The sequence below is a fragment of the Thalassophryne amazonica genome, chromosome 3, assembly GCF_902500255.1.
Source record: "Thalassophryne amazonica chromosome 3, fThaAma1.1, whole genome shotgun sequence".
Taxonomy (NCBI): Eukaryota; Metazoa; Chordata; class Actinopteri; order Batrachoidiformes; family Batrachoididae; genus Thalassophryne; species Thalassophryne amazonica.
The window spans coordinates 67,844,294-67,869,281 of NC_047105.1; the positions used below are offsets into that span (position 1 = coordinate 67,844,294).

Here is a 24,988-nt window from a genome sequence, read left to right on the forward strand (position 1 = left end):
AGCCAGAGGACACACACCAATTAGCTAAACTGCAGGATTGTCTTACAGACATAAAGACATGGATGACCTCTAATTTCCTGCTTTTAAACTCAGATAAAACTGAAGTTATTGTTCTTGGCCCCACAAATCTTAGAAACATGGTGTCTAACCAGATCCTTACTCTGGATGGCATTACCCTGACCTCTAGTAATACTGTGAGAAATCTTGGAGTCATTTTTGATCAGGATATGTCATTCAAAGCGCATATTAAACAAATATGTAGGACTGCTTTTTTGCATTTACGCAATATCTCTAAAATCAGAAAGGTCTTGTCTCAGAGTGATGCTGAAAAACTAATTCATGCATTTATTTCCTCTAGGCTGGACTATTGTAATTCATTATTATCAGGTTGTCCTAAAAGTTCCCTAAAAAGCCTTCAGTTAATTCAAAATGCTGCAGCTAGAGTGCTGACGGGGACTAGAAGGAGAGAGCATATCTCACCCATATTGGCCTCTCTTCATTGGCTTCCTGTTAATTCTAGAATAGAATTTAAAATTCTTCTTCTTACTTATAAGGTTTTGAATAATCAGGTCCCATCTTATCTTAGGGACCTCGTAGTACCATATCACCCCAATAGAGCGCTTCGCTCTCAGACTGCAGGCTTACTTGTAGTTCCTAGGGTTTGTAAGAGTAGAATGGGAGGCAGAGCCTTCAGCTTTCAGGCTCCTCTCCTGTGGAACCAGCTCCCAATTCAGATCAGGGAGACAGACACCCTCTCTACTTTTAAGATTAGGCTTAAAACTTTCCTTTTTGCTAAAGCTTATAGTTAGGGCTGGATCAGGTGACCCTGAACCATCCCTTAGTTATGCTGCTATAGACGTAGACTGCTGGGGGGTTCCCATGATGCACTGTTTCTTTCTCTTTTTGCTCTGTATGCACCACTCTGCATTTAATCATTAGTGATCGATCTCTGCTCCCCTCCACAGCATGTCTTTTTCCTGGTTCTCTCCCTCAGCCCCAACCAGTCCCAGCAGAAGACTGCCCCTCCCTGAGCCTGGTTCTGCTGGAGGTTTCTTCCTGTTAAAAGGGAGTTTTTCCTTCCCACTGTAGCCAAGTGCTTGCTCACAGGGGGTCATTTTGACCGTTGGGGTTTTACATCATTATTGTATGGCCTTGCCTTACAATATAAAGCGCCTTGGGGCAACTGTTTGTTGTGATTTGGCGCTATATAAAAAAAAAATTGATTGATTGATTGATTGATTAAATACCTTTTCTCATGATTAGATTCATCTGTGTAAGGAGGTCAAGGGTCAATGAGCTTACCAAACCAATTTTGTGTTCCAATAATTAGTGCTAAATGTATGCAAATCTGTTGGGAAAGTGTAGTGACACGGACCCACAACAGGGGGCGCAAATGAACGGTCAATAGATGAGCCAAAAAGTAACAATTTAATGTTGTGAATGTGCACAACGAACATACAGACAATCACAGAATATCATAACAGTCAATACACAGAGGTGACGTGTGGGCAGGCTCGAGGATAGAAGACGTCTGTCCTGAGAAGAGCCGGAACCACACGATTTCCGCCGCCCCAGAACCTGGTGAATACTGGAGCCGCCAAGTCCCGAATTCCCAGGTGATCACCGTCCCCGACTGTCGGATCTGGTACTGCTGGCGAAGAACAAAGACAGTCAAGTGTGGGTGTGTGTATACCCAGTAACAACAACGGTGGGAATGCCACCTCCACCTCTCATTCAATATGTTGCAGCGGTCTCAGCTGAAAAGGAGCGCCGTCTTGCACAGCCTCCTCACAAACGACCGGTTCTCCTGCAAATTCTCACAATAACAGTGTTACAAATCTCACAAAAAGGCTGAGAGTATTACCTCCTATGAAGTATGATATCTCGGCAACGAGGTGGAGATGACGTCTGGTCTTTATGGAGTGAGATGATGTTGAGTAGATGGGTGACAGCTGTCAAGAGGTAATGAGCAACAGCTGTCACCCCCGGCTGTGTCCATGGCAGCAGCGCCCTCTCGTGCCTGAAGCCCGCACTTCAGGCAAGGCGCCCTCTGGTGGTGGGCCAGCAGTACCTCCTCTTCTGGCGGCCCACACAACACAAATCAATAAAATGACAAGGGTGCTCACATTTATGCACCTGCCTAATTTTGTTTAAATAATTATTACACACTTTCTGTAAATATTAGAAACATCATTTCACTTCTCAAATATTAGTGTGTTCGTCTGCTATATGATATATTTAACTGAAATTTCTGATCCAGACGACCAGTGATTTATAAAGTGAATCATGAAAATTATCAGGGGTGCCCAAACTTTTGTATACAACCGTAGTAGGGTCAGGGTTAGATTGCCTCATCACGAAAATCCACAAAATTTTATGATGGTATCATGATCCAGTACCATGAGACTGGGCTGCTTTGTGGACCCGCCATAGGGTGTTAGGGTTAGGGTTAGACTGCCCCATCATGAAAATCTACAAAATTTAATGATGGTATCATGATCTAATACCATGAGACTGGGCTGCCAATACAAATGGCTGTAATTACTAAATTGTTGATGGAATATTTCTGTTAAACCTTTTGAATTAAAGTTAGAAGTCTACACTACAAGCATATTTTGATTGTTTTATTTCAATTCCCTTGTGGTACAGAATCATAATAAAAAAAAAGAAAATGGTGCCATTGTCCAAATACTTATGGACCTGACTTATATTGCTTTTTATGAAGAAAAAAAAGAGCAGCGTGTTATCTTATCATTGTGGGAGAGTAACATTGCCTTCCTGGGCTGACAGAAATTAAAGTCTGTAAAAGAGTTTGGTTAGGTGGTGCCCATTTGTCGTGCTCTGTGCCCTGAACGTGCAGAGCAGCTGGTGTGAGAACAGCTGTGAGAGTGACCCCAGAGGAGGAGAGCAGCACATCAAAACACAGCGAGGCCCCATGGCTGAAAACGTAAACCACGGGATATCACTGGCTAGTGCAGGTGGCCTCAGACAAACAGCACTCACTGCCTTGGCCTGGATTTGGAGCGTAATGTTGCCCTTGCACCTCTTCACCCTTAGCCCACTTACAGCTTACCCGTTACTGGTATATGAAGACAGATTTGAGAGAAGGAAAGAGAAAAGAGTATCTGCATGGAACTGTTTTTACAGCTTAAAATGGACAGTGGAAGAGTTGTACATGTACTTTCTCTTACAAATAAAAACACAGGAAAATCGTGTGTGTACTCCAGCTGCAGGGAGGAAACAGCCGATCAGTGCAATCACAGGTCAGTTTGTAGATTAGGTTATTATAAGTATTCACACAAAAGGTGTTTTAAGTGTATTCATGATGGGAATTGTTAGATGGCAGCGTCAGCTCTGTCTGTGTGTGGCATGACTGGGTTCTGTGATCACCTTGTTTTTCTGCGGAACAGATTGTCAGAGTGATATTTCATCCTGCCAGTGGGTGTTTGATTATAATGATAAACTATATGGGTGATGCGCAAAGAAACAAAAACACTTCTGAATCCAGTAAAACTGAATACTGAAGCTCCGTAACAAATAAAACAGTCTAACATGAAAACACCTTATTAGACAGGATTAAAGTTTGAAAGGTCATATTTTGTTGGCTCTGTCTGCAACTTTTCTAAAATCTCAAAATCATAATAAATACAACAAATAAATATAATACAAAATACCAAGAAGGGACACTCAAAGAGTGCGTCACGTGAATTAATTCTTGGTGATTTAGTAAGAGAGACTAAGCCTGAAAGAGACGCTGAGGCTCATCCGGTCAGTGCTTATCCACTGAAAGCGAAGTGAATGAGATGTCATGATGGACGAGATATTTGATCAGTTCTGTCCAGAACTGAACCACTTTATCCTCCGCAAACACACAAACATTCCACCATCTTTAATAAATTTTGGCTACAAACCATTTAACAGTTATGACCTTGAGTTTGACCTTTAAGAGCTAGTTGACACACAGGCGTGATGACATAACCTCTGCAACTAAACTAAAGCTACCCAGATGGGACTGCACTGGGAACATGCATAATACAGTACATAGAAGCTGTGTCTTACTGGCTCATTGTCACACACAGCATGTGGAGGAAACCAGGGCCTATTTTTAGCTTGGCACAGTATGGGTGTTTAATGCACGTCTTCTGTGAGACAGGAGACACTGCAGAGACGCAGCATCTGCTAGTTACCACACATCTCTAGAATGAAGACGGTCATATATCCTCTCATCAACCAGCCAGCCAGTCATCTGGCACCGGGACACCGTGTCTCACCAACACTAATACGCCCAAACACGCATGCACGCTCACGAATAATCGCAAACAGTGGTGGGTAAGAAATGATGAATAAATACGGATGGACAAGCACAGGCTAACAATCCACACTGACAGTACAGCAGGTCTCTGATAGGCAGACTGATCAAACAAACAGTCAGAGCCTCAGGGAGTGCATTGATTGTGCACGTGAGATGTCCAGGGTCACGTTTGGTTGTTAGACATATCCGGTAGTCGCCGTAAAGCCTCATCTTTACGTGCAACTCATTTGTTCGCTTTAAACACACTTTTTGTATTCTAACTATCAGTTGTCTCCTAGCACTGAGAACAGTCTGTACTTTTCTAAAATCATGTTTGTATTGTGTTTTCTGCAGTGAATGGTACTTGAATGGGAACTACCTTGTGATCATAGTATCTGTTGCAGTAATATTACCACTGGCCTTAATGAAACAGCTAGGTAAGTGTGTCATATCATGTATCAGACTGAATGAACATCAGCATCTCTTCAATGAAAACAAACAAACAGATAAATTAAAAGTAATAATTACACTCAACAAAAATATAAATGCAACACTTTTGGTTTTGCTCCCATTTTGTATGAGATAAACTCAAAGATCTAAAACTTTTTCCACATACACAATATCACCATTTCCCTCAAATATTGTTCACAAACCAGTCTAAATCTGTGATAGTGAGCACTTCTCCTTTGCTGAGATAATCCATCCCACCTCACAGGTGTGCCATATCAAGATGCTGATTAGACACCATGATTAGTGCACAGGTGTGCCTTAGACTGCCCACAATAAAAGTCCACTCTGAAAGGTGCAGTTTTATCACACAGCACAATGCCACAGATGTCGCAAGATTTGAGGAAGCGTGCAGTTGGCATGCTGACAGCAGGAATGTCAACCAGAGCTGTTGCTCGTGTATTGAATGTTCATTTCTCTACCATAAGCCGTCTCCAAAGGCGTTTCAGAGAATTTGGCAGTACATCCAACCAGCTTCACAACCGCAGACCACGTGTAACCACACCAGCCCAGGACCTCCACATCCAGCATGTTCACCTCCAAGATCATCTGAGACCAGCCACTCGGACAGCTGCTGAAACAGTCGGTTTGCATAACCAAAGAATTTCTGCACAAACTGTCAGAAACCGTCTCAGGGAAGCTCATCTGCATGCTCGTCATCCTCATTGGGGTCTCGACCTGACTCCAGTTCGTCGTCGTAACCGACTTGAGTGGGCAAATGCTCACATTTGCTGGCGTTTGGCACGTTGGAGAGGTGTTCTCTTCACGGATGAATCCCGGTTCACACTGTCCAGGGCAGATGGCAGACAGAGTGTGTGGCGTCGTGTGGGTGAGCGGTTTTCTGATGTCAATGTTGTGGATCGAGTGGCCCATGGTGGCGGTGGGGTTATGGTATGGGCAGGCGTCTGTTATGGATGAAGAACACAGGTGCATTTTATTGATGGCATTTTGAATGTACAGAGATACTGTGACGAGATCCTGAGGCCCATTGTTGTGCCATACATCCAAGAACATCACCTCATGTTGCACCAGGATAATGCACGGCCCCATGTTGGAAGGATCTGTGCACAATTCTTGGAAGCTTAAAATGTCCCAGTTCTTGCATGGCCAGCATACTCACCGGACATGTCACCCATTGAGCATGTTTGGGATGCTCTGGACCGGCGTATACGACAGCGTGTACCAGTTCCTGCCAATATCCAGCAACTTCGCACAGCCATTGAAGAGGAGTGGACCAACATTCAACAGGCCACAATTGACAACCTGATCAACTCTATGCAAAGGAGATGTGTTGCACTGCATGAGGCAAATGGTGGTCACACCAGATACTGACCGGTATCCCCCCCCCAATAAAACAAAACTGCACCTTTCAGAGTGGCCTTTTATTGTGGACAGTCTAAGGCACACCTGTGCACTAATCATGGTGTCTAATCAGCATCTTGGTATGGCACACCTGTGAGGTGGGATGGATTATCTCAGCAAAGGAGAAGTGCTCACTATCACAGATTTCGACTGGTTTGTGAACAATATTTGAGGGAAATGGTGATATTGTGTATGTGGAAAAAGTTTTAGATCTTTGAGTTCATCTCATACAAAATGGGAGTAAAACCAAAAGTGTTGCGTTTATATTTTTGTTGAGTGTATGTTAAAGTAATAAACTTAGATCTGTTTTGCTCCTTTTTTCTTTTTTGTACTTTTTCTGATTTTGGCAAAGGCAATATTTTTTTTAATTCACTGATACTGTTCATGTTGCAACTTAGTCTAACAATTTGACAAGAAGGTTGGTCAAAAACGGTTGGATGCAAATGCAAGGCTCAAACAAACAGTTCTGATTAGTAAAAGGCTTTACTGGTTGGTACATGAGAAGGATGTCCAAAAAACACAGCAGTACAAAAATCATCAGGCTAAGGCGTGGTCATTCAAACAGGCGGGAGGTCAGGAACACAATGAGGCAGGCAGGACTATGGAACACGAAAAACAGAGCTGAAGAGAAGGCACAAGGTGCATCAATCTGGCGAGGGACTAAAGCACCCAGTGAGCTTCTGTAACCCAGGTGATGAGCAGCAATTCAGGAACAGGTGTGCGTGGAAAGCATCAGAACAAGGGTGTGGCCAGAGAGAGACAGAGAGACGCCCACCACCAAGAACCCAGGGACAGACAAGAGAGATAGAGACAGACAGACCCAAGCAGAAAAACCCAGCAAGAGAATGAACACACAGACCAAAAAAATAAAACAGAAAACCAGACAAAATTTCAAACCCTGACACAATTATTTTAAAATATTGTCTTTGGAAACTTTGGATACCCTGTTCTCCTTCAGGACCACAAACAAAAGTTACTCATTAAGTTATTGTGCAAGTAACATTGTTTTGAAGTAACTTTAATTTTAGTTTTGTAAATCCTAAAATCGCACAAGTTTGTTCCTGTTGGAGCTCAACCACAAATCCAATAAGCAAAACTGTCACATGTAAAGGCCACAAGCATTGCCTCGAGGAGACAGAGGCGCAGGAGGTCCAGCTAGAGGAAATGCATTAATTGGATTATTAAAATAATTTTTCATGTGTATTTTTATTTTTTAATATGTTATTCAGATGATAGTTTATGTATTGTGAATGAATATTTTGAATGGAAACTGCTGTTAAATTTCATTTGTTCATTTAATTGTTTATGTACATCTTGATCATGTGATCTTAGCATTATAAAACTTTGTGGGAACCTCTGTGTTGATAAATGGCATAAACCTAAAGTCTTAATTTTGCACAACTTGCTGAAGCATGATGTCATTCAGAGTGACTATGAAAACAGATGGGTGCTCTGCTAATGAAGCCTTTGTGTTTTAGGATACCTGGGATACACCTCTGGCTTCTCCTTGAGCTGCATGGTTTTTTTCCTTAGTGCAGTAAGTCATGTCACTCTTGACTTTTGTATAAATGAACTCAACAGTAAGTCTTTGCTTTTTAGTTCTTGCTTGTCACTAGAAATTTAAAAGAAGGGATTAAAAAAACCTCATCTTGTAGTGACGTGTGTGTGTGTGTGTGTGTGTGTTTTGTATTCATTAATTTTTGTATGCTGCAGTGCCAGCTTTCCTTCTGTGTTTCACTGACCCAGTTTTTGCTGTGTGAGCTGTAATCTCTTTCTCAGGCTGTACCGGTGGTGTATTTTCCATCCGTCTGCATGCTCACTGTATCGCACCACTTTTATTCTTGGTTAACGTCTTTCTTCTCTGCACTGCTCAGGTCATTTACAAGAAGTTTGCTGTTCCTTGCCCTTTTGTGGACTTCAGCTCACTCAATGGTACTCTCAAAGGGCTAACAGTCAACGCCACAGATCATGGTGGGGAGGATGACCCTGCTTGTGTTCCCAAAATGGCAAATCTAAACTCACAAGTAGGTTTATGCATGCCCCCCACACACCTATTTTCAAAGGTCTGAACTTCAAATCCAACTCCACTGACCAATGACAGCCATGCACTTATGTCGTAGTCATCTTCAGCATGTTGCCAGAGATGGTGCAAGCATGGAAATCACACCTGGTTTGGAGCACTCTGTAAACCCCCAGTGCACTGAAAACAGATATCAGAGCTTATATGAAAGTGTCAGTGAATGCAGCAGGCACCTACTCCTCTGCATGATTCATAATGGACAGTGACCCCTGTGATGTTGACTCTTGCCAGCAGAAAAGTAAAAAATATTGCTTTGACATTCTGCTGCATACTGTGACATTATGAAGTTTGCCCTTTGTGTGCCAAGGACTTTGGCAGTGTGTGAAATGGGAAAGACCTGACATTTCCCAAAGCGCCCTCACCTTCACAACAAGACACAGCCGCTAATCAGACTTATCTTATTAAATCAGTTTGAATGTAACCTCTCTATATATTGTTTCATCTATTTTGCTTTCAATTGCATGAGCAGCTGTTGACAACCGGCCACTGATTCTGAAATCCCATCAAGTCCTTAATAGCCTCCCTTAAAGATATATGAAATTTTCTTAACCTGGCCTATGAAGTCCAATCCCTGCTGCTTAGCAGCTTCCGAGTATGGCATTCTTAAATAGTCTAAAGCTGGTCTGTGGCCAGGTCAAAGTTAATCACAGCAGAAACAATTAGCTCTCTGTGGTGTGTCTGAGAGAGGTTGGTGGTAAGACGTCTGGGATGGCGCTGCTGTATCTATGGTGACTTGTTGGGGTTCATTTTCAGACGGCCTACACGATCCCCATCCTGGCGTTCGCCTTTGTGTGCCACCCTGAGGTCCTGCCCATCTACACAGAGCTGCGCAAGTATGTTCTAATGATGAAAACGTCCTGAACACTACGGGATAAAACATCAGTTACATAACAGAGAGGAAAGGTGCACTGTCTGCTTTGCGCTTGGCTTAGCCTCATGCACTGTTTTACATTGCGATGCACCGTCACTGCTTGTATGATGTCGCATGCTGGTAGCTTATTCACTCAGCTTTGAACCACTGTTGCCTGTTTATTTATAAGATGAATTTGAATTAATGAGTTGTGCAAAAGCAGCAACAGAGCAGCTCAGCATTAGATTTGTTCATAATTCTGATATTTTCTCTGTAGTTATATAATTTAACATGGGTTATATGTATGTTTGATAATATATGATAATATTTTCTTTGTTACAGTGCCACCAAGAAAAAGATGCAGCATGTGGCAAACATCTCCATTGCAGTCATGTATGTCATGTACTTCCTGGCTGCGCTCTTTGGATACCTAACTTTCTATGGTGAGTCCTGGTGATGCATTGGCCCCCTCTAGTGGTCACACTGTATACTATGCAGTAACTATGCACACAACCAATGGAAAGTACTTAAAACTGGTTACTATCCTTGTCTAGCCAAATACTTCTTTTCATACAACACAAAAGGCAACACAAAAGGCAAATACCGACCTGAGAAATAAAAGTTCATATACAAGATCAATTCTTAAAAAAAATTGTTTATTGCCACAATAATTTTGACGAAAAATGTGACAAATTCAAGGTCTTGAGTTGCCTTGCATAAAAAAAAAAAAATCCTTGAACATACACACGCAAGGTCTCGAATTTACATGTGTGTAGTACCTTAAGATGACTTTTAATTTGGTGCTCTATAAATACATTGAAATGAATATGAAACAGATGCTTCACACAAAAACAGGAGCTTCAGATTTTCAATATGCAGCATTAGAAAACGGAAGAAAACATTATTTGTTTTACAAGTACTGAAAATTAAATCCATCAAAAACAGCAAAAGTAGATACAGTAGTGTTCAGAATAATAGTAGTGCTATGTTACTAAAAAGATTAATCCAGGTTTTGAGTATATTTCTTATTGTTACGTGCGAAACAAGGTACCAGTAGATTCAGTAGATTCTCACAAATCCAACAAGACCAAGCATTCATGATATGCACACTCTTAAGGCTATGAAATTGGGCTATTAGTAAAAAAAAAGAAGTAGTAAAGGGGGTGTTCACAATAATAGTAGCATCTGCAGTTGATGCTACAAACTCAAAACTATTATGTTCAAACTGCTTTTTTAGAAATCCTGTGAATCACTAAACTAGTATTTAGTTGTATAACCACAGTTTTTCATGATTTCTTCACATTTGCGAGGCATTAATTTTGTTGGTTTGGAACCAAGATTTTGCTCATTTACTAGTGTGCTTGGGGTCATTGTCTTGTTGAAACACCCATTTCAAGGGCATGTCCTCTTCAGCATAAGGCAACATGACCTCTTCAAGTATTTTGACATATCCAAACTGATCCATGATACCTGGTATGCGATATATAGGCCCAACACCACAGTAGAAGAAACATGCCCATGATGCTTGCACCACCATGCTTCACTGTCTTCACTGTGAACTGTGGCTTGAATTCAGAGTTTGGGGGTCATCTCACAAACTGTCTGTGGCCCTTGGATCCAAAAAGAACAATTTTACTCTCATCAGTCCACAAAATATTCCTCCATTTCTCTTTAGGCCAGTTGATGTGTTCTTTGGCAAATTGTAATCTCTTCTGCACATGTCTTTTATTTAACAGAGGGACTTTGCGGGGGAGTCTTGCAAATAAATTAGCTTCACAGAGGCATCTTCTAACTGTCACAGCACTTACAGGTAACTCCAGACTGACTTTGATCATCCTGGAGCTGATCAGTGGGTGAGCCTTTGCCATTCTGGTTATTCTTCTATCCATTTTGATGGTTGTGTTCCGTTTTCTTCCACGCATCTCTGGTTTTTTGTCCATTTTAAAGCATTGGAGATCATTGTAGATGAACAGCCTATAATTTTTTGCACCTGCGTATAAGTTTTCCCCTCTCCAATCAACTTTTTAATCAAACTACGCTGTTCTTCTGAACAATGTCTTGAATGTCCCATTTTCCTCAGGCTTTCAAAGAGAAAAGCATGTTCAACAGGTGCTGGCTTCATCCTTAAATAGGGAACACCTGATTCACACCTGTTTTTTCCACAATTGATGAACTCACTGACTGAATGCCACACTACTTTTATTGTGAACGCCCCTTTTCTACTTTTTTTTTTTTTACTAATAGCCCAATTTCATAGCCTTAAGAGCGTGCATATCATGAATGCTTGGTCTTGTTGGATTTGTGAGAATTTACTGAATCTACTGGTACCTTGTTTCCCATGTAACAATAAGAAATATACTCAAAACCTGGATTAATGTTTTTAGTCACATAGCACTACTATTATTCTGAAAACTACTGTACATTTTTTTTGTGTGTGTGTGTTTTGGAATGAAATTCCAGGTGGGATAGGGAAATGTGAAAGCAGCCCTAAGGATAGACACAGAGGCATTTGTTTAAGGAATCTGTGATCAGGTGACTCATCATCTGTGGCCTTTTCATACCTCAAAACCGAGACCTCATCCCAACTCAGTCGTGGCAGCTGACGGATCAGTCCTGACAGATGCCTCTGCTGTACTGTCCCATTGGGGTGGCTACTTTGGGCAGCTGTATAACAATGATCCTCCTGCCAGTGTTAGTGAGACTGCAAATAGAACGAAATACCTGAGGGCAGGAAAACCTCCAGAAATCTGTGGTATTGGAGATGAACTCTTCCAGGCAGTTGGATGTACTGTTCTGGCATTGTAAACAGTCTTTGTTTCATTATGGGAGACAGGTATGATCCCTACAGACTGGAACAAAGGACTCCCCCCCACCCCCTTTCTGGAAGGACAGGGTAATCGCCTGAATTGCAACAACTACTGGTGTATTGCTTTGCTCTCTGTGCCAGGAAAGATGCTTGCAAGGATTACTCTTCACAGGATTCAGTCCCACTTACTTGCTGCTCAGTAGCCATAGCAGTTGTGCCTCACACCCAAGAAATCAATCAACCACTGCTAGCTCCGTGATTACTTACTAAATGCAAGTGCTTTTTTGAAGCATATATTGACTTTCGTAAAGTGTTTCATTTGACTGGGCTGTGCTCTGGGACATTCTAAAAATCTGTTGGATGTCCAAAAAAAAACTGCTGGACAGGATGGTAGCCAGATTGTTCACTATAAAATTTACTATATTTACTTAACCTGGTTATTTCAACTGGTTCCACAAAATGTGGTTGTTTAAATAGGGAAAGCAAATTGTTACAAATTGATACAGTTAACTAGCTTTAATGTTTCCCATTTAATGCCTTTTGGCATAACTACATATAATAAGTAAATGCAACATTTATAATTATAATTTATAACATAATTTTTAGAGTGTACACAGATACTCTGAGTTCTGTGTGAAGCAGAAGCTAAGTGATTTTTTAAAAGATTTTTAAAAGTTTTATAGTCTTTTATTTGTATAATAGTAACTTATAAAAGTTTGCTCAAAAATTTACATACCTGGCAGAATTTAATTTTTTTTTTTTTTTTTTTTTGCCAATTTCTCAGAGAATATAATTAACATAAACTTTTTTCCACTCATGGTAAGTGGTTGGGTAAATCCATTTATTGTCAAACAGCTGTGATTACTCTTTTTAAATCATAATATCAACAGAAACTAACCAAATGACCCTGATCAAAAGTTTACATACCTTGGTGATTTTGGTCTGATAAAATGCACACAAGTTGACACAAGTAGGTTTAAATAGCTACAGAGGGTAACCATCCTTACCTGTGATCTGTTTGCTTGTAATGCTTGTAAAGTGTGTGTGTGTGTGTGTGTGTGTGTGTGTGTGTGTGTGTGTGTGTGTGTGTGTGTGTGTGTGTGTGTGTGTGTGTGTAAAAGGTCATTGAGTTTCTGGGCTCCTGGCAGACCCTTGCATGTTTCATCCAGTGTTGCATTGACATTTCTGGTTTCTGAGTCATAAGGAAAGCAAAAGAATTGTCAAAAAAAAGGTAATTGAACTGGATAAAACAGGAAAGGGATGTACAACCCCACTTCAATTGAAGTTGGGACATTGTGTGAAATGTAAATAAAAACAGAATACAATGATTTGCAAATCCTCTTCAACCTATATTCAATTGAATACACCACAAAGACAAGATATTTAATGGTCAAAATGGTAGACTTTTTTGTTTTTGTACAAAATTTTGCTCATTTTGAAATGGATACCTGCAACACGTTTCAAAAAGCTGGGACAGGGGCAACAAAAGACTGGGGAAAATTCATGAGTGCTCAAAGAACACCTGTTTGGAACATTCCACAGTTGAACAGGTTCATTGGAAACAGGTGAGTGTCATGATTGGGTATAAAAGGAGCATCCCCAAAAGGCTCAGCCCATTCACAAACAAAGATGGGGCGGGAGAATTTCAATTACAACACTCCGACTTTTTTCGGTACCTCCAACTACGACACTACTTTCAACAGAATATTATTAATAAAACCGACATTAACGATCCAATTTTAGTCATTTTCTTGAAGGCATATAAAAATAATTTGATTAAAGGAGCAATAGGAACACTTTACAAAGGTCTACTGTCAAAAATGAGTCACTCCACAAAATATATTAGGGATAACTGGGAAGGAGAGGGTTCTCTTTCAATAACAGATGATGATTGGCTTGATATATGTGAATTGCAATGGAGGTGTACCAATTCTCATAAATGGCGTGAATTTAGCTGGAAGTGTCTTATGCATTTTTTTGTTACTCCAAAGCAAAAGGCACATTTTGATGGAGGGGCAGCAGAATGTTGGAGACGCTGTGGGGAGCAGAAGGCAGGTCACTGGCATATATTTTGGGAATGTCCAAAACTGAAATCCTACTGGGTTGAAATTCAGGATGTTTTAATATCCATTTTTAGTGAAAATACACTCAACAAAAATATAAACGCAACACTTTTGGTTTTGCTCCCATTTTGTATGAGATGAACTCAAAGATCTAAAACTTTCCACATACACAATATCACCATTTCCCTCAAATATTGTTCACAAACCAGTCTAAATCTGTGATAGTGAGCACTTCTCCTTTGCTGAGATAATCCATCCCACCTCACAGGTGTGCCATATCAAGATGCTGATTAGACATCATGATTAGTGCACAGGTGTGCCTTAGACTATCGACAGTAAAAGGCCACCATCTCATACAAAATGGGAGCAAAACCAAAAGTGTTGCGTTTATATTTTTGTTGAGTGTATATTATTGCAATTTCCTATTTTATTTCTGGGAAAGACCAAGATTCATTTTAGAAAATCTTTTAATAAATATCTTTTTCTGGTTTTAATAACAGCAGCCAAAAAAGCAATAACAAAACACTGGCTCCTGCCTGAGCCCCCTACAGTGTCAGAGTGGATAAATATTGTGAATGGGATTTATGTCATGGAATCAGTTACATTTGCAATTAGACTTAAAAAGAAAGTTTTTATCAAACTATGGAAACAGTGGGTCCAATTTGTTAAACCTTTCCGCCCAGATTTCATGGAAGTAACCGGTGCTTGAGAGACTAAAACAGAACTGCATCCCTTTTATGTAATGGTGTCTAACTCTTAGTCTGTCTCTTTTTCACTCATTTTAATGGTTGGCTTTATTAATTTTGTACAACATGCGATGGTCTTCTCTCTCATTTTGTTGTGTTCTTTATTTGTTCTTTCTTTATTATTCTTTTTCAGAAAAATAAGAGTGGACTCTTGTAATGATCCAATCTGTAATTGACTCCCTCTGTTTTGTTTTCCACTCTTTGAAAATAAAGAATAAAAAACAAAAAAAAAACAAAGATGGGGCGTGGATCACCACTTTGTGAACAACTGCATGAAAAAATAGTCCAGCAGTTTAAGAACAATGTTTCTCAATGTACAATTGCAAGGAATTTAGGGATTCCATCATCTACAGTCCATAATATAATCAGAAGATTCAGAGAATATGGAGAACTTTCTACATGTAAGTGGCAAGGCCAACAACCAACACTGAATGCCTGTGACCTTCGATCCCTCAGGTGGCACTGCATTAAAACCGACATCCTTGTGTAAAGGATCTTACTGTGTGGGCTCAGAACACTTCAGAAAACCATTGTCAGTTAACACAGCTTGTCACTGCATCTACAAGTGCAAGATAAAACTCTACCATGCAAAGCGAAAGCCATACATCAACAACATCCAGAAACGCCGCCGCCTTTTCTGGGCCTGAAAAAGTGGAAAAGTGTGCTGTGGTCTGATGAGTCCACATTTCAAATTGTTTTTGGAAATCATTGACGTCGTGTCTAGGGTTGGGTATCGAGAACCAGTTCTTTTCGGGTATCATTAAGAAATGATTTGAGTCTCCGATATCAGTAGTCTTTTTGCTTAATGATTCCCTTATCAGTCCTTCAGAGCAGCCGTTGTTTTTGAGGGTGTTTGTCGGGAAAATGATCATTCCTCTACGTTGATTGCAGACCCTGCAGCGGCTCTGTAATCAACTGCTTCTGCAGCGCGATTCCAGTTTGAAGCGTGAACCAATGAAGCAATGCTTCGATCCGCTGACTCGTTGGTTCTTTGATTCGCTGCTCTTCAGAAACGGCAAGTCCACTTCTTAACCCCTTTCAAAGCCATTAAATATATTAATCGTGAGTCACTTTTGTGTGGATTAAAGTCACTAACTGCGACTCTTGTCTTGTAGCAGTCAAGAAACGAGAATCATCCTCTGTTCCATTGGCACAGCTCCAAACGCTGCACGGCTCTCTTCCGAGACAGAGTTTGGTCAGAATTAATAACTTCAAAACAAATTGTCGCTTTAAATAAAATGACACCTCTTTCCAAACGCTGTAATATAGACAATAAACTACAATTGGCTAAAACGTTTTTGTCCTCCCAAAATGAGATGTGCTGCATTCTTTATGAATTACATCCTGACGTGCAGCGCAGCCAGCTGCAAGAGCTCAGCTCAGATGTATGGAAAGACATTCATGCCAATAATGTCTGAAAGGAAGTGCTTTTGACAAAAACTACAGATTTTGTTTATTTCTTTTTATGTCCAGAGATCAAGGATCCAGTGACCAATTTCACATTTATTTACTTTAAGACTCAATCAAATGTTGTTGACATAGAAAACCTGTAAAGCCTACTTTTAGTACACAGAAAATTCACAAGAGGTATCGATAAGGGAAATGATAAGGAATCGTATCGATAAGCGGAATCGATAATGGTATCGATATCGATAAAATCTTATCAATACCCATCCCTAGTCGTGTCCTCTGGACAAAAGAGGAAGAAGACCAACCAGATTGTTACCAGTGCAAAGTTCAAAAGCCATTATCTGTGATGGTATGGGGGTGTATTAGTGCCCATGGCATGGGAAACTTATACATCTGTGATGGCACATCAATGCTGAAGGGTACATCCAGGTTTTGGCACAACACACACTGCCATCTAAGCAATGTCTTTTTCAGGGATGTCCCTGCTTATTTCAACAAAACAATGCCAAGCCACATTCTGCACGTGTTACAATAGCGTGGCTTCGTAGTAAAAGAGTGCGGGTACCAGACTGGCCTACCTGCTGTCCAGACCTGTTGTCCATTGAAAAGATGTGGCACATTATGAAGTGAAAAATACGACAACAGAAACCCGGGACTGTTAAGCAACTGAAGCCGTACATCAAGCAAGAATGGGAAAGAATTCCACCTACAAAGCTTCAACAGTTAGTGTCCTCAGTTCCCAAACGCTTATTGGGTGTTGTTAGAAGGAAAGGTGATGTACCACAGTGGTAAACATACCAGTGTCCCAACGTTTTTGAAATGTGATGCAGGCATCCATTTCAAAATGAGCAAATGTTTGCACAGAAACAATAGTTTATCAGTTTGAACATTAAATATCTTGTCTTTGTGGTGTATTCAATTGAATATAGGTTGAAGGGGATTTGCAAATCATTGTATTCTGTTTTTATTTACATTTCACACAACGTCACAACTTCATTGGAATTAGGGTTCTATAAAGATATCCAAGGGACTGAGAATGACAATCAGCAGTGTTCAGACTTTAATCAAGAAGTAGAAAATGAGGGATTTTGTTGGAACCAAACCACGGTCAGGTAGACCAACAAAAATTTCAGCAACAACTGCCAGGAAAATTGTTCAGGATACAAAGAAAATCCCACGAATACCATCCATCCATCCATTTTCTTCCGCTTCATCCGAGGTCAGGTCGTGGGGGCAGCAGCTCAAGCAAAGCCGCCCAGACCTCCCGATCCACACACACCTCCCCCAGCTCCTCTGGGGGAACCCTGAGGTGTTCCAAAGCCAGCTGCGAGACGTAGTCCCTCCAACGTATCCTGGGTCTTCCCTGGGGCCTCCTCCCGATGGGACGTGCTCGGAACACTTTTGGTCATAAGCCAAATCTCATGACCATAGGTGAGTGTTGGAACGTAGATCGATCGGTAAATCGAGACCTTTGCCCCCTGCTCAGCTCTGTCTTCACTACGATGGTCCGATACAGCAGCCGCATCACTGCAGATGCTGCACCGATCCGTCTGTCAATCTCACGCTCCATCCGTCCCTCTCTCGTGAACAAGACCCCGAGATACTTAAACTCCTCCACTTGAGGCAAGGACACTCCAACGACCTGAAGAGGGCAAAGCACCTTTTTCTGGTCAAGAACCATGGCCTCGGATTTGGAGGTGCTGATTTTCATCCCGGATGCTTCACGCTTGACTGCAGACAGCTCCAGTGCACGCTGAAGGTCCTGATTTGACAAAGCCAGCAGAACCACATTGTCAGCAAACAGTAGAGATGAGATTCTGTGGTTCCAAAACCGGGCCCCCTCTACACCCTGACTGTGCCTAGAAATTCTGTCCATAAAGGTAATGAACAGAACCAGTGACAAAGGGCAGCCCTGGCGGAGGCCAACGTGCACTGGAAACAGGTTTGACTTACTACCGGCAATGCGAACCAAGCTCCTGCTGGGGTCATACAGGGACCGGATAGCCCTTAGCAAAGGACCCCGGACCCCGTAGTCCCGGAGCACCCCCCACAGGGCGCCTCGAGGGACACGGTCGAACGCCTTCTCCAGATCCACAAAACACATGTGGACTAGTTGGGTGAACTCCCATGAACCCTCGAGCACCCGATGGAGGGTGTAGAGCTGGTCCAGTGTGCCGCAACCAGGATGAAAACCACACTGCTCCTCCTGAATCCGAGGTTTGACTATCGGTCAAATTCTCCTCTCCAGTACTCTGGAATAGACCTTACCAGGGAGGCTGAGGAGTCTGATCCCCCTGCAGTTGGAACACACCCTCCAGTCCCCCTTCTTAAACAGAGGGACCACCACCCTGGTCTGCCAATCCAGAGGCACTGTCCCCGACCGCCACGTGATGTTCTAGAGACGTGTCAATCAAGACAGTCCCACAACATCCAGAGACTTAAGGTACTCCAGACGGATTTCATCCACCCCAGGAGCCTTGCCACTGAGGAGCTTTCTGACTACCTCGGTGACTTCGGCCTGGGTAATGGATAAGTCCGCCTCTGAGTCCCCTATCTCTGCTTCCTCTTCGGAAGATGTGACGATGGGATTGAGATTGAGATCAATGCCATCAATCCCATCATCCCACAAATACCTTCAGCTGAAATACAGGGCTCTTTGAAACAAAGTGGTCTTGCTGTTTCAAGATGCACAATAAAGGTGCCCTGACACTTGCATGACTGATCCGCGCACTTGCACACACTTTGTTGTGACTATCCCACCCACTGTGTTCCAACCTGGATGTCGTGCTTTGTTTACTGGATGCTGCGCGTGTGTGCTGGATGGTGCGTATATAAAATTCTTATTTCATAGTGGATTTATTATTTTCTCTCAGAGGTTGGCTGTTGAAAACACCTCTAATCGCTTCTGGAATCACAGAGGACCGTTTCATCTGCTGCTTTTTTCCTCTCTCTCTCTGGTGTGCTTAATGATGTGGAGAACACATTGGAACCATCTAAAAGGTCATTATTTGTAGTGTTTATATTGTAATAGCTTGGTAAAACAGTTGCATGTTCATTCCTTCTTATGAGTAGCTGTAAAATTATGTTTATGATAGATTTAAGACCTTGTTATAATCGTTCAGACGAGCTGGTCTGTGATGTGGTGAGCTGATGCAGTCACTTGCACTCACATGCAGTGTTTTTAATTTTTTGAGCAATGTTCACATGAAGTTCACGTAATTAATGCGTGATGGAGATTTTGAACATTTCAAAATTTTCTTTGCACACTTGCATGAAGCCGCGCACAGTTTACAATGGTTTACAACGAGTTTGAGATGAGTTTACTCTCCTGCATGACAGAGTATGTGCAAGTGCATGGATCAAAGTCATGCAAGTGTCAGGGCACCTTAAGGTGGCACTTGAAGAAAAATGGGCTGCGTGGTTGAGTCGCCAGAAGAAAGCCTTTACTGTGCAAATGCCACAAAGTATCCCACTTACAATACACCAAACAGCATAGAGAACAAAGTCATTTGGAGTGATAAGACCAAAATTGAACTTTTTGGCCACAACCATAAACGTTATATTTGGAGAGGAGTCAACAAGGCCTATATGATGAAAGGTACAACATGCCTACTATGAAGCACGCAGGTGCTGATGTTTTGGATATGTATGAGCTACAAAGGTACAGGAAACGTGATGGCAGGATGAATGCAGCATGTTATCAGTAAATACTAGAAGAAAATTTGCACTCATCAGCCTGAAAGCTGTGCATGGAATATACTTGGACATTCCAACATGACAATGATCCAAAACACAAGGCCAAGTCCACCTGTCATTGGCTACAGCAGAATAAAGTGAAGGTTCTGCAGTGGCTATCTCAGTCTCCTGAGATGCCTCCTCAATATCATTGAGCTAGTCCGGGGAGATGCAAGACAGCCCAGGAATTTACAGGACCTGGAGGCTTTTTGCCAAGAAGAATGGGCAGTTTAACCATCAAGGAAAATAAAGAGCCTCATCCACAACTACCACAAAAGAGACTCCAAGCTGTCATTGATGTCTGACTACCAGGACACACACACACACACACACACACACACACACACACACACACACATATATATATATATATATATATATATATATATATATATATATATATGTCCTGGTAGTCAGGAGGATATGTAAAGTTTTCATCAGGGTCATTTGTGTAGTTTCTGTTGTCATGATTTAAAAAGAGTAAACACATTTGTTTGACAGTAAATGGTTTCATACAACCACTGGGCATGAGTGAAAAAAGTTTTTGTGTTATCATTCTTTTTCTCTGAAAAATGGCCAAAAAAAAAAAAATAATAATAATAATAATGATCTGCCAGGGTATGTAAACTTGTGAGCACAAGTGTATTTATATCAAATAAAGAAATAATCTCTTTCCTTGTAAGGGATTATTCCATTTTTGCTGGACTTCCCTTTCTGTGAGCCTTCTCTATGGTCCTCTTTTTCAGGTGAGGTGGAAGCAGAGCTTCTTCACACCTACAGCCGTATTGATCCATACGACACTTTGATTTTGTGTGTACGTCTGGCTGTTCTTACAGCTGTGACGCTTACTGTACCCATTGTCCTCTTTCCTGTAAGTAAAATTTTACTGCCTACAGTTTACTCATTTCAGCTGAATTTTTCCATCAATCAGTATGTTGTTTGTTATAAACAGCCTCCTTTTTGATCATCAGGTACGGAGAGCCATCCAGCAGATGCTCTTCCCCAATAAAACCTTCTACTGGCCCCGCCACATTGCCATTGCTTTCATTCTGCTGACATTCATCGACCTGCTGGTCATCTTTGCCCCCAATATCCTCGGCATCTTTGGGGTCATTGGTAGGTTAGACCAACTCCAAAATGAACTTTATGTTGGCACCTGTAAGGACCGACATTTAGAACATCTCAGATCTAGCAGATCTATCCACTTCCTATTCCCACTCATCCTCCTGGGGGCCATCGCCATGTGGTTGTTTTACATAAAACTATGCATTATAATGATATTTATTATTATCATTCTCATATTTGTGAAAAGAAAAAAAAAGATCTGACAGTAAATATGCACCGTAAATATGAATACAATGAAATTCATTTAAATTCAGTTATTTGCTGCAAGACTGATACTCTAGAGTGAAAAAATACATATGAGGCTATATGGTTGTTGCTATTTAATCTTCTGATTTCCAAAAGATTTCTCTGATTGGAGTGAGAGCAGTCACCCAGTCTGCATGCACTACAACCCCAGTTCCAATGAAGTTGGGACGTTGTGTAAAATGTAAACATACAAATAAAAAACAGAATACAATGATTTGCAAATCCTCTTCAACCTATATTCAATTGAATACACCAGAAAGACAAGATATTTAATGTTCAAACTGATAAACTTTATTGTTTTTGTGCAAATATTTACTCATTTTGAAATGGATGCCTGCAACACGTTTCAAAAAAGCTGGGACGGTGGTATGTTTACCGCTGTGTTACATAGGGATGGGTATCGAGAACCGGTTCTTTTCGAGTATCGTTAATAAATGATTCGATCCACCAATATCAAAAGCCTTTTTGCTTAACAATTCCCTTATCAGTCCTTCAGAGCAGCCGTTGTTTTTGAGGGTGTTTGTCAGGAAAATGATCATTCCTCTCCGTTGATTACAGACCCTGCAGTGGCTTTGTAATCAACCGTTTCTGCAGTGCGACACCACTTTGAAGCGTGAACCAATGAAACAATGCTTCGATCCACTGGCTCATGGTTCTTTGATTCGCTGCTCTTCAGAAACGGCAAGTCCGCTTCTTAACTCCTCTCAAAGCCATTAAAATACCGTGAGTCACTTTTGTGTGGATTAAAGTCACTAATTGGGACTCTTGTCTTGTTGCAGTCAAGAAATGAGAATCGTCCTCCGTTCCATTGGCACAGCTCCAAACGCTGCGCGGCTCTCTGCCGAGACAGAGTCCGGTGGGAATTAAAACTTCAAAACAAATTTCCGCTTTAAATAAAATGACACCTCTTACAAATGTTGTAAGACAGACAAGAAACTGCAATTGACTGAAACGTTTTTTTTTTCCTCCCAAAATGAGACGTCCTGCATTCTTTATAAATTACATCCTGACGTGAAGCTCAGCTCAGACGTATGGAAAGACATTCATGCCAATAATGTCTGAAAGGAAATGCTTTTGACAAAAACTACAGATTTTGTTTATTTATTCTATTTATATCCAGAGATCAAGAATCCACCATGTAGAGTTTATTATGTCCAAATTTTAAGGATCAAGTGACCAATTTCATATTTATTTACTTTAAGACTCAATAAAATGTTGTTCAATTTCAATTCAATTTCAATTTAATCGGCTTATAAAGCGCCAAATCACAACAAAAGCCATCTCAAGGCGCCTCACATAGAACAGTTCAACATAAAAATTTAAATAAATAAATAAATAAATAAAAAAAAGTTCTAATACATAATTAAAAACAGAAGTAAAAGAATAAAACAGATAAAAAAATAAAAACTATTCATAAGAAAGAGAATTAAAAACAGGCTTTAATAATGTCCACGGATTCTGACTGTCTGATGGTCGCAGGAAGACCGTTCCACAGAGCGGGTGCATGATAAGAAAAAGCTCTTTGACCCTTTGACATAGAAAACCTGTAAAGCCTACTTTTAGTACACAAAAAATTCACAAGAGGTATCGATAAGGGAATCGATAAGGAATTGGATCGATAAGCGGAATCGATAATGGTATCGATATTGATAAACTCTTATCGATAATGGTATCGATAAAATCTTATTGATAGCCATCCCTAGTGTTAAATCACCTTTCCTTCTAACAACACTCAATAAGCGTTTGGGAACTGAGGACACTAATTGTTGAAATTCTTTCCCATTCTTGCTTGATGTACGACCTCAGTTGTTCAACAGTCCGGGTTCTCCGTTGTCGTATTTTGCGCTTCATAGTGCGCCACACATTTTCAATGGGCGACAGGTTTGGACTGCAGGCAGGCCAATCTAGTACCTGCACTCTTTTACTACGAAGCCACACTGTTGTAACACGTGCAGAATGTGGCTTGGCATTGTCGTGCTGAAATAAGCAGGGACGTCCCTGAAAAAGACGTTGCTTGGATGGCAGCATGTGTTGCTCCAAAACCTGGATGTACCTTTCAGCATTGATGGTGTCATCACAGATGTATAAGTTGCCCATACCATTGGCACTAACACACCCCATACCATCACAGATGTGTAAGTTGCCCATACCATAGGCACTAACACAGCCCCATACCATCACAGACACTGGCTTTTGAACTTTGTGCTGGTAACAATCTGGATGGTCTTTTACCTCTTTTGTCCAGAGGACACGACATCCATGATTTCCAAAAACAATTTGAAATGTGGACTCATCAGACCACAGCACACTTTTCCACTTTGCATCTGTCCAATTCAAATGAGCTCGGGCCCAGAGAAGGCGGCGGCGTTTCTGGATGTTGTTGATGTATGGCTTTTGCTTTGCATGGTAGAGTTTTAACTTCAACTTTTTTTTTTTTGTTTGTTTGTTTGTTTTTTCCCCTTGTCTGCATATATAGTAATGATAAATGCCACACTGGCAGAACCATTTATGTACATTAATACACATATGCAATTTATTCTTGCAAGACAGAAGGTATGTAATGCGTGAGTGAACGTGGTGTGCGTGTGTGACCCCCATCCGCCCTTCCTGATCAGCCTACAACATCCTACTCAAAGCCAACCGACAACTTCTATCAAGAAGGGCCGACCACCCAAACAACACAAAGACAGACAAGAATGAAAGACAAGTGCTGAAGACAGTAACTGTGACGTGAGACACAGAGGAGACGGGGCCCAACCATACAACATACCAGGACAAACAACCACACATGAACAAGTAGTGACAGCAACAGTCTATTGTCTAATTAGTGAGCATCTATACCCTAATCTAGGACACCAGAGTCTTAATCCCCTTGAGGGCACCCAAAACCGAATTGTGGTGATGGCCACAAACACACAACCACCCACACACAGAGACCCAGATCACAGCTAAATATCTGATCACTACTGTGGCTGGTGTGGTGGGCCAAGACAAGAGTACAGAACCTTATGATATGACATGGACCACTCCGGCACGTCAGAAGCCATACGGCCGACCGCAAGCAATGACGGAAATGGGTCCAGGACGCAGGGCTCCAGGAGAAACCAGGATAAAAAGGGCAGTGGAAGGGCACAGGGGTCAGGAAGGGCAGCCACCAGAGCCACCGGGGCAGCACGACGAGCCAACGGGAGCAGCCGGAGGAGCGAGTGGCGGCGGGGATGGGGAGCAAAGGAGCCACTGCAACGAACCCGGGCAGGGACTACTGAGTCATACGAGGGTGGGCCAGGAAGCATACGAGGCCCCCCCAACACCCAGGACTCCCCTGGTGCAGCCAGCAGGACTCCTCCAAACTCCCCCCAGCCCCCAGTCCACCCCCCCACCCCAAACACCAAAGCCCAAGATCGGGAGACCGCCCAAGCGAGAGCGGGGCAACACCCCACCCCACAGAGACCACGGCTCCCAACTCCCCAGCAGCCGTCCACCCCCCAGTGCCAACACCCACACCCCACCACCACCACCCACCTGCCCACCGGCCGCGGAACCCTGTGCCTCGTAAGGCCCAGAGTATGGCCCGAGACCACGGCAGAACCGGTGAGGCAGACCCCCCCCCCCCCAGAGCCCCAGACATCCACAGCCACCCAGGGCCAACCCCACATGCCACACTCACAGTACCTACCAAACCCACCATAGTTGTAATAATTAATCTCCCTTGCTGTGTGTGACCCCCTAAGTGAGCAAAGATAAAGTGTTGCATTAAAAGCAGGGCA

General features: G+C 41.9%; 1 protein-coding gene across 4 annotated transcripts in view; it reads left to right on the forward strand.

Moving 5' to 3' along the window:
• LOC117506953 (sodium-coupled neutral amino acid transporter 3-like) overlaps positions 1–24,988 on the forward strand; it is a 203,270-nt gene that overhangs the window by 157,775 nt on the left and 20,507 nt on the right. For all 4 annotated transcript variants that reach the window (XM_034166628.1, XM_034166629.1, XM_034166631.1 and 1 more), the window contains 7 exons: positions 4,646–4,728; positions 7,639–7,697; positions 8,035–8,184; positions 8,994–9,073; positions 9,433–9,533; positions 20,597–20,721; positions 20,822–20,966. In XM_034166628.1, coding sequence (XP_034022519.1) covers positions 4,646–4,728; positions 7,639–7,697; positions 8,035–8,184; positions 8,994–9,073; positions 9,433–9,533; positions 20,597–20,721; positions 20,822–20,966 — 743 coding nt within the window. The remainder of the gene's footprint in view (positions 1–4,645; positions 4,729–7,638; positions 7,698–8,034; positions 8,185–8,993; positions 9,074–9,432; positions 9,534–20,596; positions 20,722–20,821; positions 20,967–24,988) is intronic.